Source organism: Gossypium hirsutum, chromosome A11 (assembly GCF_007990345.1).
Source record: "Gossypium hirsutum isolate 1008001.06 chromosome A11, Gossypium_hirsutum_v2.1, whole genome shotgun sequence".
Classification (NCBI taxonomy): domain Eukaryota; kingdom Viridiplantae; phylum Streptophyta; class Magnoliopsida; order Malvales; family Malvaceae; genus Gossypium; species Gossypium hirsutum.
The window spans coordinates 66,447,698-66,463,463 of record NC_053434.1 but is presented as its reverse complement, the minus strand read 5'-3'; the positions used below and the strand labels follow the sequence as shown (position 1 = coordinate 66,463,463).

The window sequence follows — 15,766 nt, the reverse complement described above, 5'->3', positions numbered from 1 at the left end:
AAGGAATTTACCAAATTGTACTTCTGTGTGGTCTTTCCTTGTCGCATTTGGGTATGGCACATGAGGTTTGTATTCTTTACTTACCGGTTTCTGGTCATTGTGGTCCACCTCACCCTTACCTTTACTTACCACAGTTTCTTGTTTCGATTCTGGTTCAGGTGTAACTAACCCTTCCGCATCTTGAATGGTAATTGCATTGATTTGCTCCCTTGGGTTAGATTCAGTGTTACTCGGCAAACTACCTTGTGGTCGTTCAGAAATCAGTATGGCGAGTTGGCCAATCTGAGTTTGGAGCCCTTGGATTGACTCTTGTTGATTCTTAAGGGTTGTCTCGGTATTCTAGAAACGAGTTTCTGACACCGAGATAAATTTTGTTAACATCTCCTCAAGGTTCGGCTTCTTTTCTTGTTGGTAAGGTGAAGATGTTGTGGCCTTTGATTTCCTTGATTGCCCCACGAGATCAACTCAGTTTAGGGTTTATTACTAGTATAGATGATAAACTTAAGTTGATAACTTATTTAAAGCCTAAAATTTTACATTTTGAAATTAAAAAAAATTGACTTTTTTTTATATATTTTTAAGATTTTTTAAAGCCTCGAGTTACCAAATCATTGGATCTCACAGCAATTGATGCTCATATCGCTAACAAATCATCCTTCTAGTAAGTTGTATGGTCATCATGGTCGAATCACTATTAAAATATAAAATGTCAATACAAATATAAAAATATTTAGAAGGTAATGGATTTTAAGGTTTAGAGTTCTACTTTACCTTTTAGCTAAAGGAAACTAAGAGCTTGAAATGGTATAAGCACAATCAATAGAAGTTAATATCACCCTCCACGATTGTAAAATCACAAGGCAACCATTTACTTCCTCATTCCCCACTAGACATGCTTTGTATAGTGCCTTGTATAGGCATGCCAAAACGAAAGACCCTAAACTATATGTACTAATCATTTGGAAATTTGAAAACAATGAGGGTACATGGTATGGATTAGGTTTCAAGATTTTTCTGACATCATTACACCTTCAATCAAGCGAAGAATGTATGTTCTAATGTCATAGGGCTAGACTTTCAATCTCGTAATTCGTATAACCTTAGGCGATTTTATCGTTTCAAATACTCCTAAGTCAGCCTAACTCCTACAAAGTGAGGAATCTCGTAGAATTCCTCCAAGGCACAAATTTATATAGTAGAAGTAACTCAAGCCAAAAGAATGTTCAAAAGAACAAAATAGTCATAGAAAAATAATGCATAAAAAGTGTTTGAGTAAATGCTCTTAAAGAATTCTATTACTCTAAGAATTTGGGATACAATGGATGATTTACAATTAAGGGGGAGGCTCTCTATTTATAGTTGAGCTCCTCTAAATCCAATGATCTAGCTAAATTTACATCAACGGACGAGATGAAGCCTATCCCTACAATTAAGGGATTTACAAGATCAAAACTAATCTAATCTTATCAAATATGATTCTTATCAATCTTCTAAGATTGGTTTCCTTATTTACCAAGGTGGCCTAATTTTCCATATCTGTTTCATTGGGCCACCTAGGCGTCTTCATAAGTTCTTTAAATCAAGCCAATTCTCATGGGTCAAATGAACCCCATCTAACTGATAGACCTCCATGGGACGCATTTTGTGTAATGGTCACGAGTTTTGATTTGTAGCCCGTGACATTCTCCCTCACCTATTCTCGCAACGCCCTAGTTGCGCCCTCGGAATGACACTAACTTAATTCGCCTTGAAATTTTCTCGATGCCTTAGCTCTTTCTAATTAGTCTCACTTTTGGGTAGTCCTACCCCTTGAAACCTTTGCCTTTGCTTGCATCACCTCTTAGCTCGATTTGTTCCACTTGTTGGTACATCTTGTTGGCAAGAAGCCCTCACTCTCACTTGCCCACATTCTGACTCGCCTTGATCGGGATCCTCTTGATCTGCAAAACTAGGCTTCAGCTTGCCCACAGCCCCTCTACTTCCCTACTTCAAAACTTTGAAATGTCCCCTACGTTCTTACCAAGCCAATGGTAATTCAGAATGTAAAACACTACCAAAGTGTTTGAGATTTACCTCGCTCATTGCATTTACTCGACTCGACTATCCAATTTTCATTGCTACTTTATCCTCGAAGTCCGATGCACAACCCAACTCTCCCTTGGGTGGTAGCTCCTCCGATGACTCAACAAAAATGAGCCTCATTGATCCTAGCTTCAAAGTTTGCATAGCTACTTTTTTCCCCTGAGTCCGATGCACAACTCACCTTTTCTTTAGGTGGAAGCCTTTACGACGACTCAACAAGCTTTGTCACTTTCCCATAATTGAGCTTCATTGATCCTAGATTCAATGTTTGCATCTCTATTTTTCCCCTAAGTCTGATGCCCACAAATAACTTGGATTGTTCTGGACAATTCCACAACTTATGTAGACCACAACACAAGAAACATTTCACTCGCTTCTTCTTGTTCCTCTTTTGTTTTCTTGACTTCAACTCTTCACATGATCGAACCAAGTCTCATGGGCACCCTGTCTGACCCATTGTCCTTTTCGACGATAGACTTTTTCGGACCATGACACAAGAAGCACTTCACTGGCTTCTTTTCACTCTCTTTGGCCTACTTAGCTTCGCCACCACTTGCGCTCGACCCAAGTTTCTCGACCCCTTTTTCCAGTTTGTCATTTCTCAAAATCACGGTTCTCTTTAGACATCTCTTCAACATATGTGAATCATCACAAAGGAAGCATTTCATCTTACTCCTCTTTTCCTTCTGGTTGTTAGGTTTCCTCTACCCATTTTGTGGATTTCCGTTACCATATTTGTCGTTGCAATTGCCATTCTTCCTCCTGGTCCCCCTACATACGCCTTTTTGTCGGACTTGGAAGACTCAAGCTTATCTTTCCCTAGACTAAGCTTGACTACGGACTCCGCTACTGTCATGGCTTTTGATAGCTTTTAAATGCCTCCACATTCCAATTCCTATCTGACCTACGACTTCAACCTATTCTTGAAGGCAAAAAATACCTCATTCTCATTCACATCCAAAATTTTGAGCACGAGTTCCTTGAACTCTCGCACATACTCTTCAATTTTACCTCGTTCCATTAACAGAGAAATCATTTTGTCATTAGGTAATCTAAACCCATATTACCCCAAAGTCAAGCTACAAGAGAATACTCTAATATTACTGCATTCTTGACAACATGTCATTGTTTGGATCTCAATAAGTGAACCACCATTATGATATGTTAGGAAATTAAAAGTTTGATATACTTATGTATGTACGCTATAGTAGAATGTAGAATATGATATTTTTTTATTTTCTATGAAAAACTAACAAGTTTGATAATTTATTTATATGTATTTAAAATTAAAGTTTTATTAGAATTTTTAAACTATTATTCAAAACTCGATATCAATGCATGTCTAGGTGGTGTCATCATTTCAAAATAATTATCATGATTCCAATTGATAGTAAAAAAACCTTAGCAATGTAAATAGTCTCACTAAACTCAACACTTATAGATGTTGAGAAATTCTTAAAGTTGTATTCTCAAAAATAATTTTTGTATACAAATATTTTAATAAATAATAAATAATAAATAATAAAAGAAGAACATTTTCATATAAACAAACCTAATAAAGAGCATATAAATCTAATAAAATAATTAATTGATTATGGAAGATTAATGGGTTGGGTATTATTCGATGGTTCATCCGAATTGTGTTAGTCCGGACTTTCAGAACCATAAGCATAGGGATAGCAATTGACTAAACGGCGCGTTTGTTATTGTTGTGCATGTTGTTTTTTTTAAACAATTAAGTTAGAAAACGTTGTCGTTTAGTAAGAAAAGAAAGACCTGCCCTCCTTTTTCGTGAGAAGCTAAGCTGTAAATGGCCATAAGGTCCTTGAATTTCATAATAATCTCTCTTGACCACCATCATCACCACCACCACGACCACCACCGCCACCACCGTCTTAGCCTCTCTCTCCTTTCCTCCTTAACTTCCGCTCTCTCTCTTCCCTCTCCCTATCTTCTCCGTGGAATCGTCTCCAAAACCTCATACTTTCCCTTCTCTCAACAACAACAGCAACACAAAAAAGGCCTTTGTTTAAAGGAGCTAAAAGAAGCCGAAACCCTGGCTCAAAAGATCGGAAAATCCAATAGGCGCCCTGGCGCCCCATCTAAATCTAGGGTTTACGCCGATGTCAACGTTATTCGTCCTAAAGAATATTGGGACTACGAGCTCCTCACTGTTCAATGGGGGTATTTTATTTTCCTTCCTATTCTTCCTTCTACCTACGAACCCTCTATTTTCCATATACGTATGGCTACCCGTAATTTGTTTTATTTTAATAGTTTGAAACATTTATATTTAATGCAGTTTAGTTATTGGAAATTTGAATCTTAGGGTTTTTCTTTTATATTGGCTGGAATGTTAGATTGAACTTAACTGGTTATTGGAAACATCGTAATGATTTGTTTAATTGATTGATTTGAGTATGGTTTTGGCAGCGAACAAGATGATTACGAGGTGGTGAGGAAAGTCGGGCGAGGGAAATACAGTGAGGTTTTCGAGGGGGTTCATATTACGGATAACGAGAAATGTGTTATCAAGATTCTCAAACCGGTCAAGAAGAAGAAGGTTTGTATTACTTCAATTTAATTGTGTTTAATGTAAGTTGGTTTAATTAAGAATGACTGTTTGGAATGCAGATTAAGAGGGAGATTAAAATACTGCAGAATCTTTGCGGAGGGCCGAATATTGTGAAGTTGCTGGATATAGTTAGGGATCAGCAGTCGAAGACTCCAAGTCTTATATTTGAATATGTGAATAATACGGATTTTAAAGTGCTTTATCCGACGCTGTCTGATTATGATATTCGATATTATATCTATGAACTTCTGAAGGCAAGTACATGATTTGCTTGTTGCTTTGTTTATTCAGAGATACTACTGACATTGAATTTGAAGTTGAAATGAGATGCATATTTGTAGGCATAAGGAGCCCTCGCTGCAATTATACTTTATGTTCAACTTGTTCATGATGGGGGATGAGAGATGATTTCCTTTAGTTTTGGTACCTAGCCTCTAGTCAAAGAACTAGAAGTATATTTCTGTTGTTTAAACTTCAAAATTAGATTAAATGTAGTCATTTTTCCTATGTCATCAAATGTTGTTCTCGTATAAATCAGGGAGGTATTGTTGTATTGAGATGGTAGGTATAGGCCTTGTAGATGCTACCTAAACTTGAGGCAAGTGTCGTATATCAGTATATGTCTGACAAGTTTATACTCAATTTTTTCTTTTTCAATGTATTTGAACCACCATATGCCATACCCCATATGCAAATATGCATCGAGCATAAGTACTTCAGGGAAAATAAAGATTCTGTTTAACATAGAGCCCTGTTCATACCTTGTACAGTAGATGCTTGAGCAGTTGGATTATGAAATTTTTGAACCACATTGACTTGGGGTAATCATTGGCTCTAATTTTAAGAAATACTTAGAAAATACCTAGATTTCTTTGCAATATGATAGTGCCATTTTGGCTGGAGATTATAGTTGTTTGTGACAAAGTTTAGTGTGTCCGAGTGATAGACCTAAGGTTGAATACACCCTTAGTGTCTGATTTTATTTATCTCTATTTTGGATTGGAGGATCTTATATGAGGATAGATGCCCATAGATCGGAAGCATCTTATGTGTGCACAGTTGCAAAGGATGTTAATTATGCGTAGACTGATTTTGTGGCATTATGAGTATACATATACAATGTAATGGATGCTGTCATATTTCCTATTTTTAGGCCTACACTCTTTCCCGTTGTGGTTTATGTCTGTCATAGTCAACTGTGAGAATTGGTATTTTTTTTAATATGAATCTGTTGTCTGCAGAACCTTTTTTGATGTAATCACAATATTTTGAATTTTAGCTGATGTTTGTGCATGCTTATTTGCCTTGGCTTCAAAAAATTTCAGCACATCTAGATTTCTTTGTAAGATGGCTGTGCATACGATGTGAATTTTTATATTTTCCTCATTCTTCATATAGAAAAGAGATGGTTCAATCTTTAAGTATTTTGAGATTTTATTTTTAGGCATTGGACTATTGTCACTCACAAGGTATTATGCACCGAGATGTGAAGCCCCATAATGTGATGATTGATCATGAGCAGAGGAAACTTCGTCTTATTGATTGGGGCCTTGCAGAGTTTTATCATCCCGGGACAGAATACAATGTTCGTGTTGCTTCCAGGTTTGTCTCCTTTTTGGCATCTGTCTTTTAAGTTCTCAATTTTTCAAGTGGCCTATGTTTATGTATGATAACAGTCTGCATTATTCCACCTATTTTTGATTAAAACTACTCATCTGTCTTAAATATAGCTTTATCAAAAGTGCTTAATATTTGAATTGGATAGCTGACACAGGAGATGGCAATGGAAGTTGATTGATGTGTTTTAGGGGGAAAAGAGCAATAAATCCATAGAACTAGGCTGAATAAATGAGTAAGAAAGATGGAACAGTACTCTCTATTGCTTCAAGAAAATAATAAGAAAGTTGTGGCTGAATAATTTACAGCTTATTTTTATTAGTGTTACAAATAAACTTTTAATCCTAGCCCTAGATTTAAACCTAAAGATATCTTTTAATCCTAGTCCTAGATTTAAATCCTAAAGGTAACTAATAATCCTAGCTATCTATCTATATGTCTAATAATAAACAAGACAAATAATAAAATAACATCATATTATCATTACTGGTGCTACCATAAATTATTCATTGAAAATTGTGCTTCCTACATTGGCTGACTTTTTGAGGATAAATGGTCTTTCACTTTTGGATTTATAATGGTCAAATTCATTAAGTACAGCCATGAGACCTAAGGCCACAATCCTCGTTACATATGATTTAGGTAAAACATAACTGAAGCAGGTGAAACTTAGTGGTGTTCTGGTAGCCTGTACTTGAAACATTAAAAATTAGAGTTGAATAGCTGATGGCATGGAGCTAGAGGCAATCACCAAGACATGCATTCCTCAGTGCAGTTGAGGGTTAAATATGATATACCACTGAACATTTTAAAAATGGATAAGATTATTAGGAGCTGAAGACTTTGTATGTATGGGAAACAAAAAGGATAAAGGGTGGGAAGAGGTGGGGGTAGAGAGTTGTTGTTTAGGAACTTTTTTAAGAGCTAAGTTTGCTTTGTATTTTATATAACTTCTTGTTACTTATTTTAGTGCTGAAAATATGTTAGTTTTAGGGTGTTATTACATATTAAAAGAGGATCTTTTCAGTGGATGTCACATGTCTCGTTACTATTATTTTTGCAAGTCTATCAGCTTGTGCTTTTTTCACAATCAAGCTTATCTTGGTATTAGAAATTTATCCTTAATTGATGTGTTACCTTTTCTCTCCTTTATACTTCATTTATGGTTTGCAGATATTTTAAAGGTCCTGAGCTTCTTGTCGATTTGCAAGACTATGATTACTCTTTAGACTTGTGGAGCCTTGGTTGTATGTTTGCTGGAATGGTGAGTACTTCCTTTAGATATTTTATCCTTTTAGGCTTAGACCACTTCAGAGGTAGGTTTAACAATCCTTGCCCTGGTTATTTATACATCTAATTCTCCTCATGCACATTTGTGGTTTTATGCAAGTAGACCTGGACTTATCTTCTGGAAGGCCTGATTGTCTTGATTTCATGGCTGAAAAGCCACCCTCAAAATATGGTTATTGACAATCAGGCAAATGGAATCTATTCTCAAGGACCCTTTAAATATGTTTAAATATCACTGTCCATTTTTATGGGATAGAATATCTCCATAGATGAGTGTATCTTGATCTGCTTGCATATATATCCATGGGTGGCAGATAACAGATGAGGACTGAAAGTTGATATTTTACCAAGGTTTTAAATTCTCGCTCTCTTGAGATGCTTATTTTTGAGGGTTGTGCTATACAGATATTTCGGAAGGAGCCATTCTTTTATGGGCATGATAATTATGATCAACTGGCCAAGATAGCCAAGGTATGTGAACACGTGGATGCTTTAAGTAACAACAAGCAGCATAACTGTATAGATCCTTGTCTTGTTCAGATATTCTCTTCCTATTCATGTTAGGTGTTGGCTTTTAAGAAATACCATATTTCTATAAAGCATCACCGACATCTTGGGCGAGAGTCCTTTTATTTAGTTGGGAAATAAACTTAATCTTTACAGTTCTTGAGTAGTTTCCATTTCATGCCTTAGGTTCTTGGGACAGATGAATTAAATGCTTATCTGAATAAGTACCGCATAGAATTGGATCCACACCTTGCGGCCCTTGTTGGCAGGTTGGTATATAATCTTTTAATCAAATTGATGATGCAGAAGTGCAGTTATTTCCAATTGAGGAGTATATTCTTTTCTTGATACAGGCACAGTCGAAAACCTTGGACAAAGTTCATTAGTGCCGAGAATCAACATTTGGCACTACCTGAGGTAGTATATCTAGCAAGTTCTTATACAAATCAGAATGTTCTGTGTATTGTATTTCCTCTTTAAGTTCTGTTTTTCTTGCTAGGCCATTGACTTCCTTGATAAGTTGCTTCGATATGATCATCAGGAAAGGCCAACTGCAAAAGAAGCAATGGTAAACTCCTGATCTTTATGAACCTATTGAAGAATACTTCTGTATTTAGTGGACACAATTTTTGGATAATATCTGTGCATGTGCATCTGTAGGCCCCTAGTAATGGTATTATATTTTAACGTCTTTGAGTCTCGACAAGGAGTTTCCTAAGTAGCTGATTTTATTGTCATTCAGGCTCATCCTTATTTCAACCCAGTTAGGAATGCAGAAAGCAGTAGAACTCGTCCCTAGCATGCCAAATTTGTGATGCTGTCAAGACATGGCATTTTATCTTCTTTGTGCTGGGCTGGGTAAGGATCCTGCCTGTGTAGTCTGACTGAAGATTATGTGTATGTGGTGCTTTAGCTTTTGAAGTTGAGAATTCTTTCAAAAATGTTTTATTTGATTTCCTGGTGTCCCCCAATGGAAAATTTAGTTCTTATTTCAGACTTTCATATTTCCCGTAATATTGCTGATTAATCTTTTGAGTTCTTCAGATGGGAACAGTTCCTAAATCTGATTTCAGTATGCTCCTTACTAGTAAACTGTACATCTCATCTTTGGCCTCAGATATGATACTATATTATTGTGTTTTTATTTCATCTGGTCTATTCTTGTGCTTTCCTTTTGGCTTTCCTAGCTAGTTTCTGTGATGTAGGTCCATTGGATATAAGTTAGGCCGCTGCTATTTTCTAGATCTGAAAATTTGTGTATTTATTTCATGTTTGTACAATTTCACTTGTCTTAATCATATTCTAAGGTATTTTATATTTATCTAAATTTTGATACGTTAATATTTCGTGTTATATATGTTTTTCTACGTTTGTTTATTAGTGTCATATTTTCATGTGAGTGTATCATGTTCGAACTTGTCAGGTTAACTATGGATATAGTTGTTTCTATCATGAGTTGGAGTATTAGACCCCACTGTCTGAAAGTGTTGTATAAATGAAATATTAAAGACAAAGGTTAATGGGGAACATAAAGATTGAAAATTGTAGTTCAAGGGTTTGTTCTTGAACTTAAACGTACCTAGGTTTTCTTTTTATGTCCAATTTTATACCTAAGCTTTTTGTTAGTGTTGTTTTTTCGGACTGGATCAATCGGTTAGACCAAGAACCGATCAAGATACCGGTTTGGTAAGAGGTAAAAAAACGGGTTGATTGGGCTCAAAACTCAGTCGAATTGGTTGAACCGATTTTTATAATTTCTTTTAATAATTTTTATTTTTTGAAAATTTTAATAATTTATTTGTTTTGATTTGCCTGGACTCGGGAACTGGTGGTTTGACCTGTTCAATCACCAGTGTGTTCCAAAACAATTATTTTTTTGTCCAATTTGGTACTTGAATTAAACATGTTTTCTTAATATGATACGTACTTAAACTTGTCAAATGTTGTACAAATTATTTTAATGTATTAATAGTGTTATTCTTTATAAGGTAGCAAAAATATCAATGTATGATAACATGTTAAATTTTACATCACGTGCCACATGTTGGTCGTACATTATTATTATTATTATTATTTGTTTGTTTCTTGTTAAAACAATATGATTAGTGTCTTGAGATTATTTGTATTAACATTTGACATTTCTATGACCAATTGGAAAAAACAGTTTAGGTGTATCAAATTGAAAAAAAAAAAATGGAGTCAGAGCTTAAGTATTAATTTGGAATAAAAAAACTTAAGTACTAAATAAGTTATGCCAATTTCAGATACCAATCCTATATAGATGATATATCGTTAAACTTAATTTATTTTTTTCACTTAGAAGGGAGGTGTATCTGTCTCAATATTAAGCATTAAACTGTAATTCACATTTCAGGTCACTTAGTTTAGTATAAATTTTTACGAGGTTACATACCTTTAATTCATCAGATATAACACTGCAACTGTATTATTAATAATAATTTATGCCATTTGTATGAATGGATTTTCATGGTAAATTTGACTTAAATGGATGTAACTCGATTTGAAATTTCAAAAGTTGTTTTTAAGAAATAACGTGTTGAATACAAGGATCCTGGTTTATTATTAACATTAAATATTAAAACATTTCGCTTTAGCCCGAATGAATCAAATTCAAATATTTATATGTTGAGTCTGATTTGTTAATTTGATAGTGCTGGGTCGGTATGAAAATTTTCGACTACTATTTTATTATACTAATTTAATTTAAAATTTTTTTAATTAAGTCTAGTGAAATGAAATTTGAGTTGAATTCATTACAATTGTTCAAGTTAAATTTAAAAAATTAAACATGTCAAATTAAAATTTTGTTATTATATAATTATTTTCATATTATGGTACATAAATTTGAAACAATATATATTTGAATTTTTTTAAAGTAAAAAAAAAAGATACTCTAGTATGATAAACTTTAATAATTATTAGCTTATTTAGATATCAAATTATTATTTTAGAAATTTTTTAAAATTTTGACTTTCTTTTTTATATTCTGTAGAATTTTAAAAAAAAATTTATAAATATTTTTAATTTTAAAAATTATTTTGAAATTTGAAAATTATTTTGAATTTTTTTTTTGTAATTTTTATCGAGAGAAATCAAATTTTTTATTTTCAAAATTGACAGAGACCAAAAGGGTATTTATATTCATCTGTAATTTGAATTATTTGAGTTATTTGAATTACAAAATTTAACTCGACTCGAACTCGAAACTCAAATTACTTATTCGAGTTAACTCGAATAGCTCGAAATTTATTTTTTTCGATTTTTTCGAATCAAATCGAGTTTTACTCACTCCTAATGTTGTATCATAAACTAGATTTTTCTAAATATAATATTAAGAGTAGGGATGCAGTTGGGGGTTACATAATTTGAATTTGTATCAAATAAGTGTTTGAAAAGAACTTTAACCACTATTTCATACAAGTAAAGACTATTATAAACTAGATATTGCAATTCTAACTCCAAAATACTTTTAATTTCATTGTTAATATTATCAATATTGAATTCATTAATTACCAACAAAATATTCAGGTGATTTTTTATTAGCATGATAATACATTTAGCTCTAAATATTTATATATTTTCTCTTTTTGGTCTCATTCTAAAGAAACAAATTTAACTCTCTTATTAATTTTATATTCATTCTAAAAAAATTATAAAGTTAAAAATATAAAAAATAAAAAAATAGAAAAATTATAAAACCTTCCCTCTTCTTAAATGGCTTTATTCCAAAACTTCGGATACTATTTTTTTTTTCAAAAAGTGAACGCATTTCGCACTGAAAATTTACTAACTGTTAGCACCTAATAATATTGGCTTAGGTGAAGTTTATAAAACAAAAAATGTACTGATTATTTCTTCTCATTTACGAAAAAGTTTTTAGATTGAAGATATAACCTTTACTAAATTTAGAAAAAAACTAATGCATTGGTTTTACTTTTCTTTATATAAATATAACACTAGTGGTTAACATTAGATTTGATTATAGATCGAATTATTTGTTTAAGTTTGAAGACTTACATGAAATTCGAGAAGATTTGAATAAAATAATTAAGCTCGTTTAAAATTTGGTTCGAGTTCAAATTTAAAAATTTAATGTATAAGTTTGAGCCCGACTCGTTTTTAAAATTTTAATATCTTATATTATGTTATTTTTATATATTATGTAATTTATAACACATAAAAAAATAAATCCATAGTAAAATATAATATTATAATCTAAACTTTAAAAAATGTTAAAAGATACCTATATATACAATTTTAATAAATGAAAAAAATTATTAAATAAAAATAATATAATATTCTTAAAAAAATAAAAATATTTTATGAGTGCGGCCGCATATGAGTAGACTTTGAGAAAAATTTTAAACCTATATTTCAAGCTGGACCAAACTTATACAAGTATGAAATGTGTTAATATTATGATTAAGCTTAACTTGAACTTGACCTATCCCAGCCCGGTCATGAGCACTTTGGTTAACATTTCCCACGTGTAATTAATACTTTTTTAATTCAATAATAATAAGCTCAACTTGTCGAAATTTGATTTACATTCTAAAAAATTCTCTCCAATATCAATTTGTCCTTAATTCTAAAAAATATTGAAAAATGTTTTTTATAGAAAAATTTTATATGCTTGAGAATGTTGAAAATGAAGTTGAGAGTAGTGTATTCCTTATTTTTACCATTAAAATAACTTAAAATTCAAACTTATAAACAAATTTTTTATCTAAAGTTATATTTATTCTGTCAACAAATTTTTGGCCAAGTGACAAAAATATTATATTTTAGACATGAAAACTTAGGTTCAATTCCAACCAACACTATTTTCTTTCCTTAATTATAAAAAGAAAAAAAAACATTTATTCTACCTTTCTATTCGACAACAAACTTCCCCACCCATTTGCCAACGTCTTTATCTTTTTTAGATATTCAATTATATAAAATTTAATTAAATAAAGTCCCGATATAAGGGTGATTTAATTTTTTAATCTAGGTATGAAACAATAAAATTATGTTAGCTATAGGTATTTCAATTATTTTCTAGAGGTATTGTTGAAAATAGTTTGAAAAATTGTGTATGTTACGTATTTATTTTTAGTGTTAATGATATAAATATAATAAGGTAAGACATTATCTAAAAAGAATAAATAGATGTTTTAAGACATTATCTAAAAAGAATAAATAGAGTAAAACATTATTACATGTATGATAATTTTAAACATGAATATAATGAGCACATTTAGTATAGTTTAGGGAAAATGTTTGTAAATTTATAGAACACCAAAAATTAATTATTGAATTTTTTTTAATGAATATTTTAAAGAAAACTATATATAATATGGATATTAAGTGTACTAAATACGGGTTTACATAATCTAATAATGTTTTCTTGATTTTTAATCACTTCAATTTGTTTATGATTCATGACATGATTCAAATGAGATTAATTAATTTATTATAAGCTAGAGGAAATTGGGAATCGAGGAGCAGAAGAATAACTTTTGGAGAATATTTTGACCCCGAGAAAACTCTACAATCTCTTTTTGGTTTAGAGAGGGAAAGAGTGTTCATGGAGGGAATAACTTATACTTTATTATATACATATGCATGTGAAGATCTCGTATTTAATATATATATACACGTTTAAAAATAATATAAAATAAAAGGTGTAAAAAGTCCTTAACTTTTGAAAAAAAACAATTAAGCTCTTTTTTTCTTTTACTCAATTGAGCACTTGAACTTTCAAAATACATAAAAAATGCCTCAAATTTCTTCAAAAAAAGCAAGCAATTAAGCCCCTATTTTTTTTACTCAATTGGGTACTTGAACTTTCAAAATGCATCAAAAAGACCCTCAAATTTTATCAAAAAAAGCAATTAAGACCATGCTATTATTAAAAATTATAAAAAAATTATAAAAAAATTATAAAAATTTTTAGAAAAATTATTAAATTTTAATAAAAAAATTTAAAATTTATTAAAAATTAGATTTTTTATAAAATTGTAAAAAAATAAATTTTATAAAAATCATAAAAAATTAATGACCCCTAGTGTTTTTCAATTAAAGTCATCACGTGTCGCAACACAGCATAACATGTGGCGAAAGATGATAAAAAAATAAAAATCAATAAAAGTTATAGAAAAATTATAAAATGCTTCTTTTGGTACTATAATTTTTATATTTTTTTTTACGAAATTTATATTTCTTTACATTTTGTATAAGTTTTTTACGAATTTATAAAATTTTATATTTCTATATATTTTATATTTTTTACAATTTTTTATATTCTTTTTTATGATTTTTATATTTTTTTCTAATTATTAATAAATTTTTAATATTTGAATTTTTATTAAAATTTAATAATACTTATAGATTTTATTGATTTTAATTTTTTTTATTTTTTTTCTAATTTTTAATAAAAACAGGGACTTCATTGCTTTTTGTGAAAAAGTTTGAGGGTCTTTTTTATTCATTTTGAAAGCTCAAGTACACAATTGAGTGCAAAAAAAAGGTAGGGGCTTAATTGCTTTTTTTTTTGAAAAGGTTTGAGGGCTTTTTTTTATGCATCTTTGAAAGTTCAAGTATCCAAATAAGTGCAAAAAAAGAAGCATGAGCTTAATTGCTTTTTTTGAAAAGTTTGAGGGCTTTTTGCACCCTTAAGCCTAAAATAAATAATGAAACGTAAAATTTGAAACTAATAATAATACATATGAAATATGTATAAAATAAAAATAAAAAATTAGTTTAAATTGTGAGTTAAATGTAATTTAAATAGGTAAATGCATTAAATAAGATATTAAATGTCCTCCAATTGTTTATTATGGTACTATCATTTTTTTGAGTTGGTATCAAATTGACGTGTTGTGACAGCCCAAAATTGACCCTAGTCGGGAAGTGGTTTCGGGACCACTAAACCGAGTCATAAAAATAATTAACCGTCATAATTGATGCTCATTATATGTACATGTGCATGTGTGAAAATTTCGTGTTTGAATTTTGTTGATTGTAAGTGAATTTTATCAAATAGGACTTATGTGAGAAAATTTTGAAATGTGCTAGGCAAATGCAAAGTGGCCTATTAATGCATATTGTGAAAATGATGGGTTTGCATGTCAATTTACCCAAATTAAGGCATAGTGGCCGGCCATGCTATGAGTGGAAACATGTCACAAACATGTTATGTTAGTGAGGTATGTTAGGAAAAATAAAATAAGGAGTATGGGTAATAAAGAAATGGAAACAAAAAAAAAGTGTGTGGTTGTTTCCCCCCCATTGCCGTGAGTTAAAGAAAAGAAAAGAAAAATTTTGTTCATCCTTTTTCATCTTCTTTTGGCCGAAAATTCTAAGGAAGGAGGAAGGAGTTCTTGCTTCATGTTTGGTTTGGAAGAGGATTAGGAGGAGGTTTGGCCATACTTGTATCTAGATCAAGGTATGTTTGAGGTTGTGCCATGAGATTCATGCATGTTTTTAGTTGCTAGCTTGAGTTCTAATTAGCCCATGGTTCAAATCTTTGCTATGTCATGGGGATGATATTCGGCCTAGGTGGATTTTGTGTTAATGCCATTGCATGCTAAATATGAAGCTTGTTAATGATGCATGTGATGGTGGATTGATGATTCTTGAATCTTCTTTTTAGAATTTTTGAGTGAGCACATATGTGCATTGGTTGCTAGA

At 31.4% G+C, this 15,766-nt stretch overlaps 1 protein-coding gene across 1 annotated transcript; it reads left to right on the top strand.

Annotated features, from left to right (window-relative positions):
* The first annotated feature begins 3,780 nt into the window (after positions 1 to 3,780).
* Positions 3,781 to 9,220, top strand: LOC107899416 (casein kinase II subunit alpha). Its single transcript, XM_016825126.2, has 10 exons — positions 3,781 to 4,266; positions 4,516 to 4,645; positions 4,717 to 4,911; positions 6,102 to 6,259; positions 7,448 to 7,538; positions 7,970 to 8,035; positions 8,258 to 8,340; positions 8,425 to 8,488; positions 8,571 to 8,639; positions 8,814 to 9,220. The coding sequence occupies exons 1-10, from the start codon at positions 3,893 to 3,895 to the stop codon at positions 8,868 to 8,870; spliced, it is 1,287 nt and encodes a 428-aa protein (XP_016680615.1). The 5' UTR covers positions 3,781 to 3,892; the 3' UTR covers positions 8,871 to 9,220.
* The last annotated feature ends 6,546 nt before the right edge of the window (positions 9,221 to 15,766 follow it).